General features: G+C 36.5%; 1 protein-coding gene across 1 annotated transcript in view; it reads right to left on the reverse strand.

The window, feature by feature from the left end:
* LOC129253718 (amine oxidase [flavin-containing] B-like) overlaps positions 1 to 19,419 on the reverse strand; it is a 34,268-nt gene extending 14,849 nt beyond the window's left edge. Inside the window, exons 1-6 of the mRNA XM_064095533.1 lie at positions 18,666 to 19,419; positions 12,901 to 12,995; positions 12,184 to 12,321; positions 3,452 to 3,556; positions 2,026 to 2,221; positions 373 to 410 (exon numbers count right to left, since the gene is read on the reverse strand). Coding sequence (XP_063951603.1) covers positions 373 to 410; positions 2,026 to 2,221; positions 3,452 to 3,556; positions 12,184 to 12,321; positions 12,901 to 12,995; positions 18,666 to 18,720 — 627 coding nt within the window. The 5' untranslated portion in view covers positions 18,721 to 19,419. The remainder of the gene's footprint in view (positions 1 to 372; positions 411 to 2,025; positions 2,222 to 3,451; positions 3,557 to 12,183; positions 12,322 to 12,900; positions 12,996 to 18,665) is intronic.
* Positions 19,420 to 24,586: the final 5,167 nt, after the last annotated feature.

Below are 24,586 nucleotides of genomic sequence, written 5' to 3' on the forward strand. Positions count from 1 at the left end.
GATAATCATAATTAGTTTTACTACTACTACTACTTCTACTACTACTACTACTACTACTACTACTACTACTAATAATAATAATAATAATAAAGGTAATAGTAATAGTAATAATGGTATCAATTACAATCAGACGATATTCGTGCAATGACTCGAATTTAAATCAACCAAGTTGTCGGATTACATATTTCAGTATAATATATGGTGAAAGAAATGAATGAAGAGAACACTTGTGAAGTTGTCAATACAAGAGTTGCCAAAGCTGTTGTACAGATGTTTGTGTGTGTGTATGTTTTATTTGAGCCCTTGATAGGGCACCTAAATTAATTTAATGTAATCAAGAAAAAATATATTTTGTTTCAGTTTCAAACATACCTGGGCACCATTGACTGTGGATGAATACCTTAGATATCCTGTACAACAAGAATTTTTGGAAAAGATAATACAAAAACAAGTTGAAATATAAAATTCCATGATGAAAATGAGATATTTTCCCTTTTCCACTCCTTTAAAAAATTAATTCGAATATGAGTGCATTTTAATTTTGACTGCGATATTTTCCCCTTTGAAATACATTCACATGTGGACGGTAAATATTTGGTAACTTCCCATTTCATAATATCCCCATATGATTTTTCAAGAAGTGAGGGAACAAGGGAAAAGAGGAAGAAAACGGACAAACGGATGAGAGAAGAAAGAATTTAACAAAAAGACAGGTAGAGGTTAGTCTGCAGGCACATACCTTGATTGAAACTTTGAACAAGTGAGTCTTCACACTAAGACTAAACGCATGCTAGCTGTTTCAATTCTGCCAGTGGGCTTCAGCACACAAGTTATAGTAGGCTTTGTCTTCAGACCACTTAACTCGAGTGAAGGATTTGCAAAGCAGACTAAGTCTAGGTCGTATAAAACTAACTACTACCAGTATTATTCAATTGGTAAAAATACTAAGTTATCTCCAGGTCCTTGTGTAGTCTTGTCTTATATCAAAATACTCTGGCGCCGCTTCCGACAATGACCATTTTTTATTTTAAAAAATCAAACTGATAGATGAGTCTTCTTGCCCCCTCCTCCAAACCTGATGCAACCCTTGGTCATGCATGGTGAATTATGAGTAAAGATAATAGCAGAATTAATACGTGATTGTTACAATTATGAACTTATCATTACGTAATTCAGTGGGCTGGCGTAAAAATAATAATAATAGCTGGATTTATATAGCACTTTTACCCGAGGATACGAAGCGCTTGCTATTATTACCCCACCTTTAGCTCAGTGCATTCAAGGAATTAATCTTGCCAGGTACCCGTTCACATCACCTGGGACGAGTGCAGCACAGTGTGGGTAAATTTCTTGCTGAAGGAGACCCACAACCCTCTGTTTGAAAGGCGAGAATCAGAATCACTATAATGAACCCCCCCCCTAAAAAAATGATAATAATTATAATTAAAAATGAGGGGCCTAACATAGCGTATGGGGCATAAATAACTATTGTAAAATGCTGCGAGAAAAGCAAAACTTTAGACCTTCTTAATACCAAAATTTGATTTTGTGAAAGATCATTAGTCACAAAATACTCAGAAATAATTATTTCGCATTTTCCCTTTCCACACCACCTCATTTTTTGGGGGGCCGTGAAACTTTTAGGGGGTCTAGCTATGGCCCCTAGTTAAGCCACCCCCCCCCTCATGTGTAACCTACTAACGTTATTGGGATCGGTGATTAAACCCGGTCCCAGAGGCCGATGGGCAAAAAATATTGTTCGCATAAGGGACGGACGGACGGACGAGCAAACTCTCGGGGGTGACTCCAGAATCACAGTGAACAGATGCTCGATGGATAGAGCATATGAAACACGTATGCAATGAGTACTCAACCAATGCATAGCGTTTCCAACGGATGGCAAGATGTTTTTTTTTTTTTTCGTTGTACATCCTCTTTGCATCCGTAGGTGGGACCAAGCCTTTATAGGTAAAGATTCTCAATGAATTATATTATGCACGGTGAAATGTAGGTAAATCATCTTACCACAGCATCCTTTGATATACCATAGAAAGTAAAGCAGTGATAGATCACTAGCTTCGCAGCATAACCCAGTACAGCAATGGACAGCGACCGTGTCTCTGGTGAGTTGGAACCAGAAGGTCTTATCGCACCATTCTTTCACTGTCATGTTGTCCCATTCTTCGGCTTCAGGGAAGTCCCAGGGACGATCCATTGGAATCTAAAACATTTACACATATAAAATATGTATAGTAAATATAATAAATCAAAATGTATTTTGATTCACTATTATAATGATTTCTCTCGTCCGGGACAATAGCAACTGTCAACTAATAACACTAACAAGGACCGTGTAAAGTAATCACAGGGATTGGTCGCCAGGCTAAATATTATCATTGGTCATACGTAAATTACAAGGTAATTAATGATATAAATTATCACCATGATCAATTGCTAAACTTCATGCTACGAGGCTCCAGAAAATGTATGCTTAAGAGAGAAGGTGCTCTCATATGATATGCCAATAAGGAAAGTGCCCGGGGGGGGGAGGGGGGTGCATTTCCATTGACGAGTGGATAGCATGCGTTACCATGGGGTTTCGAAAAGCACCCTAAACAAGTATTTTCCATGTTTTTAAATGCACCAAGCCTACCCTTAACAAGTATTGGAAACAAAACGATACCCTTGACAAGTATTCCCTGAATAGACCCCCAAAACTAGTCGACGATATATCTTAATTGTTTACGTTGCACAGACGTCGGCTTTTACACTTCGCTCAAATCGGACCCTGAACACGTAGTGTTGGGGCAAAAAGTACATCGAATTTTTGTATTTTCCTTTTATACCCTCGCAAATTGGACCGGAAACACGTAGTCAGTTTCCTAGCGAAATATATACCTATTCTTCATTATTTTAGTTTTCTTGACACCCTTATTACGTTAAAAAGGAAATCCTTTTTACGTGTTTTGGCCGGGGGTCACGCATGTTGTCCACTCGTCAATGGAAGTGCCCCCCCCCCCCCGGAGGGAGGGGGTGCCAGGACATGTCAGTGGAGAGTTTACGAGTTACAACGGAGGCATGCATAAGCCGAGAACAAAGAAATCTCAGTTGAGGAGAAAAGCCCAATTAAAACATCATTCATAATGTAGGTCATTATTCACGTATACCGGTTGCACCAACGAGATACATACTAGGTCAGTACCTCCACACTGTGGCAGAGTCTTGAGAACCAGTCTGTATAATGAAAATAACGAGAACGGAATGCAGCACGCACATGACCTGTGTTATACTCTGACCCTTCAACTCCTAGCTTGAACGCAAAGTGACCACTGAGCATTTATCGATAAAACATATAACTTTGGAATCTAACGGCAATTTTTAAGTTATAAAGTTATTAAAACGTGTTTATAGATGAGCATTGCATTATTCAAGTTCATAGATTGAATCTTACCTTTTTGCCCATCTCATCAATAAGATGATAGAAATGATTTAGGTCTATGAAGAGTAGAGGGTTCCAAGTTGCAGGGCATTGTCCAGATAAATATCGCCATATACCCTGTATGAAATAATGCAGATATACCAGTAAGATATTTCTCGGGTGCACAAACAATCTGACTTAAGGATGTATATTATACATGTACATCTAAACCAAAACGAATGAACTAGTAGTTTTTACATTCACTTGGTCTACTAGCAGAAGTTTGATTATCAGAACGTCTGAATGCATCTTACTTGATCGATTATTAATTTGGTCCAACCGTCATTTGGTGTATACACTTTGTGGGCCATCTGTGCGTCTATATCAACATCGTCTAATTTCTACTTCGTCTACCTTACCTACTTTCTTGCATTTGTTTAAAAAAGTTTATATAAAAATGTTTATAAAGAGTTCATCTAAATATAGATGCTAAATTTAAGAAAGGTAGATATTAGATAAGAAATGAGTAGGGCCTAAAAACTAGGTGGAAATTAAAAAAAAATATATGCAGCAGTTTAACCAAACGGTGAGTAGACTGTTATCATTCATTTCATGGTTTATCTATTTTAAGTAATACAAATATACGCATGCTGCAGCTAAAAAGTTGAAATGTATGTATTTACAAAAGTATAACAATTGCACATGTAGCATAAAACAATAACGTAATAATGATATTAAAAAAATAATGATAAATTAAGAAAAATATAGTATACAAAATGAAATTATAATGAAAATATGCACTTCACGAGTTATTAAGGAGATTGATGGGTATTGCACTGTGTTTGAAACGGGAGGTCCTGCATTTGTATATTGAATATACTTTTGTTTCTTGCGTAAAGTCATGCCAACAACGTTCCTTTCCGGTAACCGGTTTTTACAATGTGGATTTTTGCTCACAGATACTGCAAAATTAGAGCATGATTGTTCACGTCTCTCTTTTAGTGTATCCAGTTTGCATCGTTTTAAAGCATCTTCATATTTTGAATAACGTTTGTCTAAGATAATTTTACAAACCCTTTTCTGGATTCTTTCTAGTTTCTGTACACAAGGTCTCAAGTTAAACTTCCGTCAAACACAGGCACACAGTATTCTAAAACAGGGCGGATGTATCCGATATTATCTTTGAACTTAGTCAGAAATTAGTAATTTATATTTGTTCACTAATCTAAACACATAGAGCCTTTTATTGCACTTTTTGGATATAAACTCCTCAAATCTTTAAAGGATAAACGTAAGGTTGTTCTAAATCGCCAATATATTCGATTTTATATTCTCCGAACCTAGAAATGTTCTTTCCGATGAAGTTTTTTTCTTGATTCGTGTTCCTATGGGGTCCTAGAACAAATTCAGCTTGGTTGCCCAAAGTTGCCGTTTGGGCAATTTTGCTAATTTGCATAAATCCAAAATGGCCGCCAGTTGCCATGTTAAAAACCTAACTTTTGAACCCCTTTCCACAAAATGATGAGTAATGACTCGTTTTAGGGGTTTAGAGATGTGTAGAACCAATTTCTGGAATCATTTTTGCAATATAAGGTCATCTTCAGGTCAAATCCCAGATGGCCGCCAGATGCCATCTTGAAAAATTAAAGTTGAACCCCTTGCCCCAGAATGATGAGAAATACCTTTGTCTAGGGGTTTTGGGGTGTGTAGAATCCATTTATGCTGTCTATTTTGCTATATAATGTCATCTTCAGGTCAAATCCAAGATGGCCGCCATATGACGCCATCTTGAAAAATCAATTTTTTAACCCTTTGCCCCAGAATCCCGAATAATAACTCTATTCATGACTCATTTGGTACGTTGATTAAATTTATGCTGTAATGTTGCCTAAAAGGATAATCTTCAGATCAAATCCAAGATGGCCGCCAACCGCGATCTTGAAAAAATTACTTTCCGAGGCTTATGCGTGTAAGAGCTAATGTAAAGGGATTTCAGTAAGAATACCCATTTCTTGTATTAATTCTCAATTTTTAGTATTAGGGGAAGTCACATCTGAGATGTCAGTTTTCGACATTAACTGCTCACCTTAGAATGAATCCTCTTTAGGTATGGGCTATGATCCATTTCGCATGCATTTTAATTGTTTTAATGTCCATCCATACTTTTGTACTGAAGAGACTTTAGAGTCTTATTTAAATTTGAAAGTGTTTTCTCAATATTTTTTCTAAATCAATGTGTCCAATGATTGATAGGCATCAGTTCCCCTTAAAACACGATGGTGTAGCGCTAGGTCTTACAATTTCGAGAGTGACTGTAGAGCTCCACTCTAGAGTGGCAGTATCTATAGCAAATTTGTACAGATGAAGGAGGATGGCGCTGAGACAGGTTTAGATAGAGATGCTGCCCTAGCCTTCCTCCTAGGTCTTTGGTCTGCCAATTTAGCATTCCGATTATTTTCTGATGTCTTGACCCCTGTACTTAGTAGCTCTCCATAGAATGGCGACTATCATCTACATCTTCACAAGTGTTCTTGTCTATGCCGGCAAGTTTTATGTCACATTTGCAGGTGTCTCTATAATGGAGGTTTAATATACCGATGGGGGTGAGACCAGTCACACAGCTCACCTTACCTTGGCGAATCCAAGAAGGGATTCGCCAAGGTTTCATGCGGCGAACATGCCCCAACCATTTGAGGTACCTTTGACTAAGGAGCGAGAATAAGCTGGGGACGCCAGTACTTACGCTGAAGGGCGTCTGTATTTTTCACTTTGTCCTGCCATTTAATGTGCATGATACGTCCGAGGCAGCTGACATGGAAGGTGTGTAGCCGCTCTTGGTCGGCGTACGTTTTCAAGGACTTACTTCCGTACAGGAGCTTGGCCATGACTGACATATTTTACTATCCCGGTGCTTGTATACTTGTCCAGTGAAAGGGAGCTACATGTATGTAGTCGATCCAAGGTAGGTGAGGAGTCCACCACAAACAGACGAGTGCGTGCTGTTGATATAGATATCTGGAGGATAGTCAGTGTCTTGAGTCGATCAGGATTTCTGTCTCACAGGCGGATGGGTGATCCAAACTCCTTACATGCACAGGACAGGCAGCTGTTATGTATGACTATGTCTTGTTCCGTCACCTCTTGAGAGGCAGGGGCGACATCGTTTCCGTACAACATTTTACGAATGAGATCCATCCTGACCATGGAACAGTCTTGGGGGAGCCTATCATCTGCAGGAGGCTAAATAGTGCACTCCTGCTGACAGTTAATGGCTCTTGTCAGGAGGAAAAGTCCAATTATAATTATAAAGAAAGTTAATAAGTTAATTAATTTTTAGAAAAAAATACGGAGAAATCAATTTTTAATTCAAATAATACTTTAAAGTCCTTTCACTGGAAACGTATGGTTGGACAGAAAAAAAAAGGATTAGAACTCTCGAAATCATAGCAGAAACCTTGAATGGTTTCATTCTAAAGTAAGCGGTTAATGACGAAATCTATCAACCATCTGACCATCTTAGACGTGACTTGACCTCGAACTAAAAATGGAGTGATTAAAAGAAATGAATCATTCTCACTGAAATCCCCTTACATGAGCTCCCATACATAATAGTAACCTTATTAGGGAGAGTACTTCTTCAAGGTTCGATAGTCTCGGGAAATATATATTTTTTTCTTAATATGGCGTTTAGCGGCCATGTTCGATTATTTTGACCTGGAGATGATCATATATTGTAAAATTATTTACAGAAATGGAATCGACATACCAAATAACTCGTGAAAAGAGGGATTATTCATTATTATGGGACAAAAACGTGAGAATTAATAAAAGAAATGAGTACTCTTATACTGAAATCCCTTTACATTAGCTCTTACACGTATAAGCCACGGAAAGTAATTTTTCAAGATGGCGGTTGGCGGCCATATTGGATTTGATCTGAAGATTATCCTTTATGCAAAATTACAGCATAAATTGAATCAACATACCAAATGACTCACGAATAGAGTTATTATTCATGATTCTGGGGCAAGGGGATCAAAAGTCAATTTTTCACGATGGCATCTGGCGCCATCTTGGATTTGACCTGAAGATGACCTTATATTGCAAAAATGATTCCAGAAATCGGTTCTTCACACATCTAAACCCCTAAAACGAGTCATTACTCATCATTTTGTGGAAAGGGGTTCAAAAGTTAGGTTTTCAAGATGGCATCTGGCGGCCATTTTGGATTTATGCAAATTAGCAAAATTGCCCAAACAGCAACTATAGGCAACCAAGCTGAATTTGTTCTAGGACTCCATAGGAACACGAATCAAGATAAAAACTTCATCGGAAAGAACATTTCTAGGTTGGTGTATTGAGCCTATGGGACTGTCAAATCGACTAATATGCAACGACTCACAAAAGGGTGCATTTTTCAGAAATATTATGTTCAAAGCCATGCACTGTATGTCCTTTCTTATAAATCATCTAATACATTTTGTAATGTTGATATATATATATTTTTTTTGTAAGTTATAGGGTCATTCTCAAAAAAATGTTACAATTCACAAAAAACGTGTCTCGACTATCTTATGGCCACTAGCTTCACAACCCTGAACATTTTCTACAAAAATATTATCAAGAAAATGACAATAATAGACTAGCTCCACAAAGCATATGCGACCAGTGACTAGTAAAGCTCTAATTTTATTACAAAAGCCTTTTATTTTTGCTTTTTGTTAGAATCGACGCTGTCTCGGGTCAGTTTTAGATTTTACTATCATTCTCTTTCCTAAGTAGTCTGTATTTCTTACCTACATTAATGTCTGGTGAGGGCAGCTTGGTGTAAACGTCCGACATACTGCGCTTATCCTAGTATTTGATGATCCCTTTGTGATTAATTTCACTTTTAACTTTGTCCCAAATTCATTTTAACCTCCGTAACGAATACTGCCACAAGTTTTTTCTCCCATTCATACTGAATGATATTATGTGATAATGTGTCTACAATTAGAGTGATATTCATTAATAAATAATTGATAGGGAATTATCCTATGTGTTTCCTGTATTACACGGAAATAAAGGACTATTCTTAAAAAATAAAAAGTATGACTAAACAGCTTTAACATCCGTAACGCACCATAAGAAAATATGCACTTTGGCAGTTCTGTTAAGGATTCAGTATTATATAGAATAAGAGACACATTTCATAATAAATACAATTTTCAAAGGTATGGCTACTAAATAAGGACCACGTTGGACCATCAAGCATAAAGACATTAACTTCCGTAACGCATTAACTTCCGTAACATTTTTTCTTGAATATGCTACAAATTTGTGCTTTACTGAATCACTCTGGATCATACAGATATAAATCATATAAGGTACCGTCCACCTATTTACCCATAAAAATGATAGCTATTCATCCTTGTCAAATTATTATTACACACCTTATTTTCAACATCACTTTGAAAAGAGGGAAAATTGCCAGCAAAAAACAATTTCCCGAGAATTATATATGATATTTAATGCTTTTAGAATTTTAAATAATTCATACTACAAATTTTGAATATTGGCATCTTCTTTAGAACTTAAGATTTCTAATTTCCTTTGCTATATAAAGTGCATTAACCTCCGTAACAATTACTGTTACGGAAGTTAAAACACTTCTTTGCTGTACTTTGCTAAGATTGATAGCACGATTCTAGTTCCAGAACAGGTGGCATGGCTTTGTCTAATGCTGTAGTCGGCAGAAATGGTGTAGAGAAAGGGAAAAATGAGAAACAAATAAGCTTTCATGGACAAGGAAAGAGACGGAAAAACTGTTTGCAATGACTCATGAGGAGGGTTAATGTATCACCGATCAAAAATGTGAGCGCAAAGCGCGAGCTAAAACTTGTGTAGTCTAACCTGAAAACTTGAAATTCTAGCATTTTTTTGTAAAAATGATCAGGATGTTATCTGAATAAACTATTAATGCGAGTACAAAGTGTTAGCTGATTTTCTTTTCGTATTCTGACTGAAAGCTTGACATTCTAAACACTCTTTGTACCAATCACAAGGATGGGTATCTTAATTGATGCGACTGTAAATTTTTCATATTTTGATATGAAAACAATCATTTTTGGACGTTGTAATTTGAGAACAAGATATATATCCAATAAACAATTATTGCAAAGGTAAAACGCGCGCTTTTTGAGGTTTAGTCCCCAAAATGGGACATTCTACTAATTACTTTTTGTAATCATAAAAAGGATGGGTGTCTTGCTAAGGAAATGATGCGCAGTGAGTGCGAAGCGCGAGCTGAAAATATGTGTCATTCCAATATGAAAACCAGACATCTTAAGCACGCTTTCAAATAAAGAGGATATAAATTGAATAAAAAATAATTTCATGCAATACAATACAAAAAAAACAAGTGGGGATTACATGTATGTACACCATCAATCAACTCTTTTAATATTCATGAAGATATGCATAGACTATATTGTTTCACTAAAATAATGCAAATCTTTAAAATGGCATAACTTCGTTATTTCTTGTTCAATTTTGATCATATTTGCAGTATTTTGTTTATCTGCTTATTATCTGTTCGAGATCATATTTTTCAGCCTGGATGACCCCTTTAATGTGCATGAAAAGCGCTTGAATAATCGATATAGGCCTACTGACATGAAAACATGGAAAGGGGTATTTCAAACACTCACGCTTTGTTGGAATTTATAAATGAAATACGTATTTCGATAATCAAACATTTTAGCTATTCATCATTTTTTTTTAAATCACAAATAGGATGCGTAATTGCGTATCTCGATAAAACAAACTAATGAAAAAAAATCGCGATTAGATCATATAGATTCCATTAATAATTTATGTATTTGTGAATTTTTAGCCTCTTGTTTCATTCACCTTACTTTTTTATTATTCATTTCCCCATGTCCTTTTTAAAAAAAAATTTCCCCTATTTTTCTATCTTTTTTTACTATTGGCAAGCGGCGGGAGTCCTCGTAACCAAGAGAACTCGTCCTGGTTACGGGACTGCGATTGTTACATTTTGTTTATTGCCAGAAACTTTAAAGATGAACTGTAATTCTGTGGCCCGGTTATTCGGTTTTCTCATTCCAACTTTGAACAAGAACGACAATAAAATTACAGTTTCCGTTTCCTGTTTATGTTTTTCACATTTTTTTTTGGGGGGGGGGGTGGCAAATTAAACTATGCGTTCCACATTTATCTTTATTTATTAAAAAAAGGTTATACGAATACCTAAATATGGAATTTCCTAAGCTAACAAATAAATACTGCAATTTGTAACTTAATTTAACTTCCGTAACGAAGATTGACAAGGGTAAATGCCACTCGAGGATTTGATGGTAAAGTATCTTGGGATTCCCAGAATTGGTCATGCATTGCTTAGGATCTTGCTTAGGATTACTTAGGACCAGAAACTTGTAAGATGAACTACAATTCTGTGGCCCGGTTATTCGGTTTTCTCATTCCAACTGTGAACAAGAACGACAACAAAAATGACAGTTGTCCGTTTCCTGTTGTGTTTTTATTTTTTATTTTTTATTTTTTTTAGGGGGGGAGGGAAATTAAGCAATGCGTTCCACATTCATCTTCAATAAACTAAAAGAAAAATGTTATACCAATACCTTAATATGGATTTTCCTAAGCTAACAGAATAAGTAGTGCAATTTGTAACTTGATTTTAACTTCCGTAACGAAGGTTGACAAGGTTAAATGCCATCGAGAGGATTTAATGGTAAACTATATTTTGATTCCCAGCATTGGTCATGCGTTGCTTAGGATCTCAGGTTATGGATGAAAGTTATTTTAAGGTTGCCTCATTCAAATTATGAACATTAAACTAAACGAAAGATGAGCAATGATTTTTATGGTACTTTTTGTTAAATGTTATTTGGTAAAATCCTGCTTCTGAAAAAGAATATTGAATATTTTTGCTATCTTGCAAACATTTTTGCTTCAGTAAATAAAACTGTTGATACCACACTGAAACTAAATGGTGTGCATTTCTATTTCAATCATTTCAAAAGTGATTTAATTGAGTAACATAAGTGAACAATGCTAACGATTTAACCTCCGTAACGTTGACATACAGTGCTTGAGTTAATCCGGTCAGTACTTCAAATTGACGCAACAGCGACATGCCCCTTTTCTGTTGCCACTTTCTCATACATGGTACTTTCACAATATGTATTTTTCAACCCATTTTCTAGACTTCATTTTTACGATTTTTCCTCCCATCAATTGTAGCATTTTTCTGAGAATGACCCTATAGACAAATTAGGCTTTGATCATGTGATTGAGATGAGACCAAGGAAAGAGGACAAAGAGAGTGGACATCAAGTGGCAACAGATGAATCCAGGGCCGTTATTAGGTGGATGTGGTCATTTTTTTTAGGGGAACATTCTTAGATTAATATGATGATACATAAATGAATAAACCGATCGATCAGTGAAAATGTGATCAAACTTGAATTTAATATACTTTGAAAAATTAAACAATTTTGACAATTTAATGTTAAGTACTCTACACGGTACATCATGATCACCATGCTTGCCAAAGATTTATACCTGCTGATTTTTCTTTTCCAACATGTCCTATGAGGACAGTTAACTGTAATATCGATGCGCAGAATTAACCCATTCAAGATCTTGATTAAGACGAAAACATTAATGGTTTTGAATGCGCTTAAGTCAAGAATCAATTAAGCGTAATATCTGATATATTTCTCGCATTTATAGTAACTATTAATTACCCTGTTGTAAGCTATGACGTCACCGTCGTCTTCGACGTGAAAATTGTCGATACCCAGTTCCTTTGAGAGTCGGTAGATGCGATCCTGGGTGGGTCCCATGTATGCCCCGCCCAATTCGGCATATTTTATAGACTCGTCCTGTAAGATTTTGAAGGTGACATTATAAAGTGAAAAGGAACAAAAAGGGGGGGGGGGGAATATGATCATCTAAAGAAAGTTCAATATGCAAGGGTGTTTACAACGAAAATCTAATTTGAACAGGCAGATAACCAAATAAACCAGAGAAATGACGAGAGTGATTTGTGGAGACAGAAAAATGCAACTTTAATTTCACCATCACTGGACCAAAGTATACACAAAATATTTTTGTTTCTTCCTTATGTATCCAAACACCATGAATAGTTTACATTAGCTTTATGGAGATTTATTTTTTGCATTCTAATACTAAACATACTGTTGGGGTCTGATCAAATGAGTGATATTTAATGTCAGGGGCAATATTCCTAACAATTTGATATGAGGTGATGGAAAAAATAATAAAATATGAGTCTATATTAGTCTTGTATTTGTCTATCTTCGTTTCTTTGAACAAATGGTAAATTTATTGGTCTATTAATTTATCAATAATTTGAATTGAAACATTTCAAAGTGCTATGAAAAAAAACATATATATTTTTTTTAATTTAACATTTCAAATTCAGAAGTCAGAACACTCACATAGAAATTGAGAGTCCGTCCTCCTACTCGATCATTTGCTTCTAGTACCAGTACATCTTGGCCAGATTCATGTAAGAGCTTGGCGGCTGATAAACCTTTAAAAAAAGGATAAAATTTTGACATCGCTATTGTTATACCTCCTCTTAAAGAAAATTTAGAGAATTCTTACCTCGAGATATGAATTCTGGTTTAAGCTTACACTGTAGTTCGGTTTACTTATTTTATTTATGTTTATGTATTAAGATATCTTTATACAGGATAAACATGTTCAGATAATACACTTTTTTAACATGGCCCTGTTGATACAAAAAATATCCAACAACATACAGGAAAAAACATAAAACAATATAAATATAGTCATAGAAGATAAGCAAAAAGACTGAATGACATAGGTATTAACAAACATTGATATATGTTTTGGTTTTAACAGGGTGGTGAAGGTTTAATTTGTTTAAAAAACTCAAATCTCTACCTCCTTTGTATACCTTTATTTCTTCCCGGACCCTGGGAACGATTTTTTGTTACATGGGTTGACAGCAAGAAAGATGGTTTCACTACAAATTGAAAGTCATTATGGTTATAGTTCTCCATTTTGCCACACATACCAGAAATCCAAGGGTGCTGCCTATAGGAGAATAACACCCCAGTACCCCCGCTTCAGAAGACCATGATTCAATCTACACTTTCTCCTCTACAGGGGGGGGGGGCTTATGGGCCATGGAACCAACAAATTATACGACAAAAAGGAGAAAATCAAAGAAACTAAAAGGAAACGAGAAAGATAAATTGTTATTTTACTGAACTACTTCATATTATGTCAAAATCAATCACCAAATTATATTTTTACATCTAAAAGGTAAAAATCACTTTGTTCAATCGCAGTTTTTTAAAGAAATTTTGCCCCATTCGGCAATGTCTGCCCCCTTAAGTTTTTTTGTGTTCTCTGCCACTGTTTAAAAAGAGGAGTAAAATAAGATTTTTTGCTTTCATCTCTAGGCTTTCAACACGAAACTCATCAAAAGGGCTGTCATGACCCGGTGAACACACACAAAAGAGAAAACTGTGAATTGATCACAGACCAGACAGGCTTTCTGCCAGTTTTCTTTTATGTGCATGAATGGACTGAGGGGTTCCGAATAAGAACGGGTGAACCTTTCTAGTATATAGTCAATTCCAATAATACCGGGGCAGTTCCAGCTTTCCCGAATAGGGGGGGGGGGGCTCGATTCATCCACATTTTCCCCGATCAGCCGCTTAATTGAATGAGAGGGAATTGCAAACTCAAACTTTTGGATAGTGTATGTCAGGGCCCTGGGACCTTTTAAAAAAAATTACAGGGGATGCTGATGTAAATCTGACAAGCAAAAAATGGGTTTCATTTACAAAATGAAGGTCATTTTGATCCAGAGAAATTTCACTAGCAAAAAAAAGGGGGTTTCAGTAATCAGTATTCATGTAGGTCATTTTGCTTATATTTCTATATTTTGTCACACCTACCAGAATTCCAGGGAGAAGCTGCCTATGGAGAATAACACATGCAGCACCACCAGGAAAATATGTGGGTGCTTCAGCAACCCCGCTTCTTGGGGCCATGGTGTTTGTATTCAGACCTGAAAAGTGAACGCTCAGAGCGATTTTTAGATGTGTTTCTATGTCGTAAGTAAACAAGCAGGGGCAGCGGAAACGGGGGGGGGGGTGGGCTGATTGTACTTTTTGGCACGGTCAGTTCTCCCCCTACTTTTGGCTCACCCACCCACCCCCACTTTCAAAACTATTCTGCGGCCACTGACAATTAATAATGCGAGCGTGAAGCGCGAGCTGAAGTTCGTGATACACTGACCTTAAGACAAGAAAAGGGACCTGTTTAAGATTATTTACATTGACTCACGAGAGACGTACATAATTTTGATAATATTTTGATATAAAACTTGACATTCTAAGCACTTTTCTGTACCAATAATCAGGATTTTGGATAAATAATTGATGCGAGCGCGAAGCGCGATCTAAATTATTTTTATATTCTCACCTGAAGACGTGATATGCAATATGCATGACATAGATCGTGCAATGTTTTGTTCCCAATGCCTCCCTTTCTCTCCGGGGGTAATCTCCCCCTCTCTGTCCTCTCCCTGCTCTTCTTGCCTTCCTTTCTCTCTTTTTTTCTCCCTTCCTCTCTTTCTCTCTCTTCACACTGACAGGTTTTTTTTTTACCTTCTTGTTTGGTTGGGTAATTGCAGGGAGGAGATGGTGCTTTGTAGGAGTTTTCTTTGTTGATATATACATTTTTGTAATGGTGCACTATTTCTTTATAATTGCCGTTTATGCTTTTGCATTTCTTTCACTCATGCATTTCAAGAGTTTGTCATAAAATGTATGTATATCCCGAATAAAAATCTTTATGGACTTGAATAGATTGAATTGAATATTCTCAGCACTTGTTGTAGGCCTACCAATTTTCGGGATGTTATCTGAATAAACAATTGTTGCGAGCGTAAAGCGCGATCTGAAATGACATTAGGTTTATCATGGACCTATAAGAAATGGACGATTAACGCGATCATTCTTTTGATGCGATCATAGTCGCCGTCTCCTGATTATGTGCATATTAATGATAACATACAGGTGCTTTGACAATAGCGACTACCAAGGCGAATCCGATCTTCACAAAGGAATGTTTTGCTCTTTTTGCCGTTTGTTGGCTGATGTCTTGTAGCAGATTATACCTTTCAATTAAGATGTTTCAGATTTGGAACAGCAAATTGAGAAGCAGACGATTTTTGTGATATCAAATTTATTATTATCGATTTGCACGCTTCTGCACACTCATAATGACTTTTCTAACAACAAGAGGGGGACGACCCCTACAAGAAACCCACCATGTTTCTCTGGAATATTATGAGGAAATCTTTAAAATTTGATTATAAATTACAATCAATCCATTTCATTTTAGCCTCTATCTTGAAATATTCATACATTTTTCCAAATAAAAACCATGGAACTAAGATAACCATTTGTAAACCAGAACTGCACATTAATTTCCGAGAATTCATTTTCCCAATGAAAACTCGACAGCAAAGAAGAAGAGGGTCCTCACTTTGTCTTGTGTATGAAAGAGATATTCCCTTTAAAATATTGACTATGTCTCTCAAGGGGGGCAAGGTGCCAGATGTGCCACCCCCCCTCCCCCGATCGATCCGCCACTGATTTTTACATATTGACTTAAAAACGGGCTATTTTAATCCCCTTGTTTCATTCACATTTCTCCTTTTTACTACCGATAGTACTTATATCCTCTCCTTCTCATTTGTCCCTTTTCTCACCTTATCTTTACATGCTTTTGGATTCCACGGAACCGAGGGACCCTGACCCCCCCCCCCCCCCGGTTACGGGCCTGCATGTGGGAAGAACGAGTGAGACGCGAGAGAGAAGTAGCACGCAAACTTTAATTGACAAACCCCTTTCTTATATTCCTTGGAAGCCTTCTGTACTACAGTATATTGGATTTTTATGCTCACAAATACAGTTTCTCCTTGAAAAAAACATTCCAGCCACATTCCAACGGTATAATGTCTGATATATTGCATTTATTTCAGTTTGGTTATTCTTGCAGTGAAACGAATTATAATGTAATAACCCGGGGGGGGGGGGCACTTCCATTCACGAGTGAATACCATGCGCGACCATGGGGTCTCGAAAAGCACCCTAAACACGCAATTTCCATATTCTGAAAATGCGCCCCTTAACAAGTATTGGCGTGTGAAACCATACCCTTGACAAGTATTGGTAACAAAACGTTACTTTTGGCAAATGTTCCCTGAAATGAACCCCTAAACAAGTACAGGAATGTTTTATTGTTACGGGTCCTTCGGTCGTCGGCTTTTCCTTATTTGGTTTAGAACGACCCCACCTTCTACACCTCGCGCAAATCGGACTCTAAACACGAAGTGTTGGGGCAAAAAGGACATCCTTTATAAAACATTTTAATTTTGTTTTATCATCCCCGTGAATTCGACCCCAAACACGTAATTTTACTAGCGAAATAGATACCTTTTTTTCATTATTTTTGTGTTTTTGACACCATTATCACGTTACGTACGTAACGTGCCCTATCGTGAAAAAGACATCCTTTTTACGTGTTTTTTTGGTCGCGCATGGTATCCAATCGTCAATGTAAGTGCCCCCCCCCCCCGGGTGTAATAAGAACAAACCCAGGTGTTGCTAGAGATGCCGCATCGGGGCCGCACTGCCATGCGATATGCAGCCTACGTACGGTTGGGTCTCTTATGCTGTAAAACCAAGAGGAACTTTGAAATTTCAAATTACTTCACCATTTGACACCTCCCCACTGGGCATTTTACCCGATATTACCCGGGTTGTAACAGGTAATAACGTAGTTATTACCACGGTAACACCAGTGGGTAGTAACGGGGAAATAGTAGACCAATCTTTCCCCGTTATTACCCGGACCCGATATTACTCCATTTACCCAATATTACCCAATTAATGTCGGCTCATTAAAAAAACAATTAGTGTCATTAGGGTCATTGAAGCACATTTTTACAACTCCATACTCTAAGCCATATCATCTTATCCTATCCTAAAATCCTACATCCTAATCCTAATCCTATCCTACACCTATCCACCAAACCCTGTCATTTACTTCTATATATTGTGCGAGTTTACAACACTTGACAAATTATGGTTAACAATTATTCAACCCTAAAACATTTTTCTAAAATTAATGTCATGATTATGACTAATATGATATATAAACTACACATTTTTCTGAAAATTTTCTGGGTGGAATAATTGCATAAACATAAACACATTAATTATTACAGCTATATTAGCTAAAATTTTGGCCATTTATTGTAGTAATGAATATTCATGAGTAACTAATATTCCCAGCATTTTCCTGATATTACCATCTGATATTACTCCATTTACCCAATATTAATGGGTTCCGCATGGGTTGGAGGTCTCGTTTCCATCTGAGTCCTATCTGGGCACCATGTGGGTTCAAGTATATGTTTTCATCTGGGTTCCATGTGGGCCCATATGGGACCCAGATATCCCAGATAAGAACCGTATGTGATCCAGATACTTTGCTGTCTGGGAATGGAAGCGTTTCAACATTACCCATTACCCCTTATCAACCTGTTTGTAACTGGGTAAAATGTTGGTTTCATCAGGGTGATAACAGTAATTTTTTGGACTTTGAAAATTTTGCTGGGATTGCTGTAAGATTGCTCTTATTACTAAAGTTTGCAATGTTATAACCAATCAAAGTCATTCAACATTACCCTTATTACCCCTCATCACCCTGTTGTAACTAGGTAAATGTAGGTTTCATCAGGGTGATAACAGTAACAGGTATCAACAGGAATTATAATTTCGGTAATAACATGGTAATAACGGTAATATTTGGTGTTACTCAAATTTCCGGGTGATATTACCGGTAATAACCGGTAAAATTGGTAATCGGTAACAAATTGCCCAGTGGGTCGCAGTGTTTCATTCGGGATAGCGTGGAAGCTGCTGAAAGGGATCTCTCTTCAAGGTTCAAAGGTTCAAGGGAAAAATGAAATAGTACTGAAGTCATGAAGTGTAAGAGACAGAAGTAGGCCTAGGGATCAGTAAAAAGTAGCGGAATTGCTCATTCATAATTTAATGTGTAATTAACGATAATCTATGCATATTTTCCCCTCGAAAATTGGATAACCAGGATAACCAGTTTCCATAAATTGAACTAATCAATATCTTACCACTTATACCTGCTCCAACAACAACAGCATCCCAGGTTGTTTCGCCAGCCATCATTCTTTGGGTCCTGTAGCTTACAAGATCTGTCCTTCACGACTAAATACGAATCCTGAAAAATGTGAATGGTTTCACACATCAAACAACAGCAACAATGAGAAGTTGAAATGCGCACATTGCTGTTCTAAAAATAATGCTACAATATCATCGCGTTGTCACGATGCCACTGCTGAACACGGTGAATACATCGCAATTCCAAAGGCGTGTTACGTGCCAATGGGCACACATCCAGGGGGTACCATATGAAAGGGTCTTTCGTAGAACTGTTCTACGTAAGAACGTGATTTCGCTCAACTGTATAGGTCCATGGTTTCACGAAGCTAATGGGAAGATTGGTACTTGCATGGTCCATGGTCCTTGGAAAGACACCTCCAGGCATGTCCGACGTAGGCATGATCTTCTTTGCACACCCGCCACCGTCGGGACTGAGAGAAAGTGCGTTCATGCTGAGGTCATACGGCCATGTTACGGACGATACGGATTAGTTATGGATGTTACGTATGAATTACGAATGTTACGGGTAAAACCAGCGGATTCGCTGCTTTCCCGCTGACACATGTAACGGACCACTTACGGATGACTTGCGGATGTAACGCATGACTTACGGATTTTACAGATGACTTAGGGTCGATATGGATAAGTTACGCTCGTGTCAGTGCGCATGTCAGCGTCCTCTGGCGTCCGCACCACCCGCATATTAAAAAAAAAACCAAGTAGATCGGAACTTACTTCAGTCGCATTTTATAAAGTCTGAGAGCTAGAATACTTTATTTTTGTGAATTTTTACCATTATATACAGACTGCTTGGAGATATCGAGAGTGTTTTCAGATATACAAACTGTGTTGTTGTTTTTTCAAAGAAAGTATTTATATTCAACATTTCTCCACAAATCATATAATCAAAATATATTAGAAGCAGTGGCGTAAAACTACGGGGCACGTGCCCCCCCCAAAAAAAAAAAAGGGGGAGGAGAAAAAGAGGGAGAAAGAAAGAGAAACGTAGTGGTGGGAGAAGAAATTAATGTTATATACAATTACATAAGATTTTTTTTTTCATAACTTTATGAAAAATAATTTGCTTATAGGGCCTATGTGTTCATCATTCCTGGTGCTCGCATTGTCTGTTTAATTAGATACATAATCTTGCTGCAATAAACATTTCGTTTTCAAGTCATTATACACGAAGTACATTTCCTCGCACTTCCAGTTATCATTGTTTTATGTAGTGACATTTGCTTCTTTTTCATGACTACTAAAAGATGAATAGATGAATTTGAATAGATTAACAGATGAATCATATATGAATTTTTGACCTGAAATTAATGTTACACTGTGCGTTTCTAAGAGTATTGGCATAATTTTCAAGTTAAAACTTCTTCTTCCCCATTAAATATTATTCTTATTGAACAATTATTTAGTCTTCCCTTATACAGTGCGTATCAAAAAAAAAAGTTTACACTTTGAAAAAGCCCTGGGAATTAGAAAATATACAACTTGTGGGTAATTTTTTTTTCACATATATTCTTGGGTTTGGGTCTCATCTATCCAATGAAAGTAACATTTCTGACAGAATGTTACACTTGAATGAGCACTGTCCATTTTTGTAAAGCTCGCAGAAATCTGTTTGCGCAAAAATGCTCGTTTTCACGCTGTGTCAAGGAAAAGGCAAAATCAAACTTACCTTGCGAAACATTTCTCATACACTTGCACTTTTAGTCAATTGAAATAAAACGGATACCATCAAGCATTTTGTAACAATTTTGCCACCCAAATTAAAATGTTAACACTTAGTAAGCACAACTTTTACCTTTTTTGTGCCAGCTGGATCTGACGACATTACTGAATGTAAACAAATGTTTAGATCAGACACCTCCAGCATTTTTTATCATTTAAAGTGGGTTTACATTTCATTTTTTCATTTAATACTTGTTTCTTCACACTTTTCCCAAGCTTATAAATGATTACCAAAATGAAATACAAACCTAAGCCATTTCATGTAAATCACAACTCAGTGTAAAGTCAATATCGTCACGATGGCCTCGGTGTGTGGGGGAGTGGGGTGGGGCGCAATGACACTCTCCGAAGTGTTTTGGGCAAGGCAACAATCTAGAAAAGGTAAAGGATATCTTCAATTAATTTTGTTAGCTAAATTCCATGTGTTCTTCATGATTAAGGTCTACTTTTATTCGCATAACTATTTCAAAGTTCTGCGCAAATCATTTTTTCACTAACTTTTCAAAAGTAAGTGGTGCTCACTCAAGCGAAAATATTTTTCGACAGTTATAACGTCAATTGCTTAAATGGATCTGTACCAATGCTATAAAATGTGGAAAAATCTTCAGGATATTACAGATGTATAATTTTAAAAGATATTTTCTAAGTGTAAACTTTTTTATACGCACTGTATTACTGCAATGTCGTTTGGGCTAACTGTGGTTCTTTTAAATTCAATTCTTCAAACTACAAAAGATAGCCATCCTTATGTTTACAGGGCCATATTACTAAGCTCACACTGACCCCCTTTTTCATAAACTTTAAACAATTTAAACAAAAGTAGCAATCTTTATGTTCAATTATATCAATAATCAACTCCCTCCATCCTTAGATAATATGTATAGGTTGAACAGGTCTGTCCACTCCTGTCCAACTTGCATACATCCATCTCACTAACCCCAAGTTATTGATAACCTATAAATGCATTCGACATTATGGTCCCGATATAACAGTAGTTTGCTTTTAAATGTGCCTAGATTAAATCTTACCATTTTCCATCTTGTATTCAAATACGTTTTCCTGTGCGTACAGCAAATCAATGAACGCCATTAACGCTTTGTATGTACTGATGACGTCATCAGCATGCATCCGTGCAATGGCACTTCGTTCATGTTCAGTGAATGTAATTTGGGCAACTTCGTTTTTCTCATTCAACCTAAAATACAAAATAAAGATCGATGATATTCATGAAAATTGCCATCGGAGGTATCCCAGTTGATGATATTTTCATTCCCACTCCACCCTTTAACAGAAAAACATCCTGTTTTATATAGGTATGAACCAAAAAAAGAAAAAAAAAAGTGTGTTGGTGATTTTTGTTAACCACCCTGGAGGTTTTCGTTCTTGAGGAGGAACAGCTTATCAAAAATGTATTGACAAATCTTATAGGCCGAGCAGTTAGTGACAGATCCTAAAAAGAGTAAATAAGGGGGTGTTAAGATCAATTTGTGAGTAAAATCGCACTTAAGGATGGAATAAAATCATGTAATTTTTACAAAAATGTGAACAAAGTTACTGTGGTGCCTATAATTATTATGCAAAGAAAAAAACTTTGCAAAAATTGTGCAATCAGTAGATCTGAGGCTCCGTTAGACCTCGCAATTGTACCTCATACTTATTCATATTCATAATTATTTGTACGCTCTTGCAGGTTTCAATTCAAATTTGTTGATTTTACACTTGACTCACTTTTTACGAATTAGTGTCTACCTTTTTTGTTTACTTTTTTTTTACATTTTATTTACTTTACTCTTTCTTGTCATATTGATATTTTTATGAGAATTTCACTGCATATTCATAGGAGCCTTCAACCAACAAGCCTTACTTTCTTTTTGGTTCCATATCCACATCTCCCATTTTCTTTCTACGGCATTATTTCAGAACCAATTACAAGAACACTTTCTACTACCCTTTTTTTCTATTGTTATATAATTATGTACACATTTTTTATTTTACAATATTTCTCTATGCCTATTTATGAAAATTTGTATCATATATTATCATTTTTTGTATCAAGTTATTGATGTTTGAAAATGTGAAATTTTGATATGCATGAACCTTAAACCTTGAACAATATTTCAAATAGTGTCTCGGTCAAGCCCAAGCGAATTTCATTTTAAAAAAAATTAAAAAGGGTCAATTTACCTTTAAATGATTTAGTGACATAGGTTATATACGACCAATTTTAGAATATCGTGCTCTAGCTTTTCATAGCAGACGTAAAGCAAAACAAATAATATAATTGAAAAATACAACAAAGAGAACGTAAAATTATCTTAGGACATAATTACATTACATACACAAATGCATGTCAGATATGTAATTTACCAACACTTGAGGAAAGAAGTCTGGCACTGTGTAAAAAAAATGCGAAATAAAAAAAATAAAAATACTTTCGATTCATCCTCTGTGTAAGACATGGCTACCTCGGGAAAAAAATACAACATATCTCTTCGTCGTAAAAACTATGATCAACAATTTTAAACAAAAACAACAAGATTTAAAATATTTCATTGACTTCTTTTTTTTTTTTTTTTTGGGGGGGGGGGTTGACATACTCACTAAAAGATGAGTGTGTCCACTAGGAAAGGCAATAAACAAAGGCCACCCCACCCACCTTATAGTCAATTTTGTCGTTAAAATAAAGTGCCAGTCCCCTCTCCTTCAAGTCTCCTTTCCTTCAATATGGCCATTATCATGTTAAATTCACTCATTGCCTTTTATGCTGTAGCTGGTATTGCATTAGCTGTTTAACCCTATCCAGGCCGCGCGCATCCAGGCCGGGGGGGGGGGGGCTCGGATGGCCCCCTCCCTTTACGATTCGCGCAATATTTTCGCCGCGCGAATTTTTTTGACGGCTCGCTGACATTTTACTTTTAAGTCTTGCGCAACCTTTGAGACCAGTTTTGCGTCACCCGGGTACGCGATTCCGAATTACGCATCATTATGTAAGTGCCTGTCAGAACAAAAAATCCTCAAAAACGTGCTTTCGTGTACAAAGTCAATGCAGATTGTGTTTTCAACCAAAAATCATAAATGTTTGATTATTTTTAGTTTTGCCAGTCTAAATGTATTTTTTATGCTGTTTATAATCTCAGAAGAGTCCCAAACAAATTTCATAGAAAAACAATGAAAAAATTAGTTTAAAAAAAAAACATGGAAATACATAAGGAATTGCAAAATACAAAATAATACATAAGAAATTAATCTGATATGGCAATTTTTTCATGTACACTTGCTAAGAACACCACAAGAGTTTTTATACCAAAAATTACAAACTTTGGAGCTTTATTAGGGAGTTAGAGGGAAAAGAATGATTTTGCATAGTAATTACGCATAGATTAGCATAATCACTTAATAGCAATTTGCATGAAATAAATTATCGTACAATTTTGTAGATTTTGTCCCAGACAACCTGCGTGCCAATTTTCGGCGCGATCGCGCAGCCAACGGCCGAGATCTCAAGGGGGGGGGGGGGGCTGGGAGCCCCCCCCCCCCCCCTCCCCGGCCATATGAACTCCCAAAATACAAAATACCCCAGCCTAGATAGGATTAAATGTACAGCCTTTTTAAATGCATTTTAGTACTTGTTTTACTGTGTAATTTATTGTGCAAACACAAACGTGTAAACATGAATTTTCCCGCTAAGCTCCGGCTTTTTTGTGTGTGTTTCGATTGTTGTGAACATATTTGATAATCTATAAAGATGATAGATACCATTTTTAAATTGATTTTAATTAAGTGTTGAATGTGGCTCTCATGTTTGAAAAACTGATGCAAATCGATTTTAAAATATGTCAAGTTTGCTGCATATTAAAACTTGTTTAGCATAAAAATACAATTAGCGCTTATTCCGCTGGTCGTTTTGAAAAGCGCCCTCATACTTTTCATATTATCATATTGTTTATGATGACAAAAAGTGCTTAAAATTTTCAGGCCGGGAGATCAAAATTTCATCTCGCGCTTGCATTATTTGATTAGCATGATTAGTGAAAAATGTATTCCATTTATGAGTCACTGGAAACAATCATCAACAGGTCCTATTTCAGATCAGCTAATTAAAATTTCAGCTCGCTCTCGCATGAATTGCCTA

Source organism: Lytechinus pictus, chromosome 2 (genome assembly GCF_037042905.1).
Source record: "Lytechinus pictus isolate F3 Inbred chromosome 2, Lp3.0, whole genome shotgun sequence".
Taxonomy (NCBI): Eukaryota; Metazoa; Echinodermata; class Echinoidea; order Temnopleuroida; family Toxopneustidae; genus Lytechinus; species Lytechinus pictus.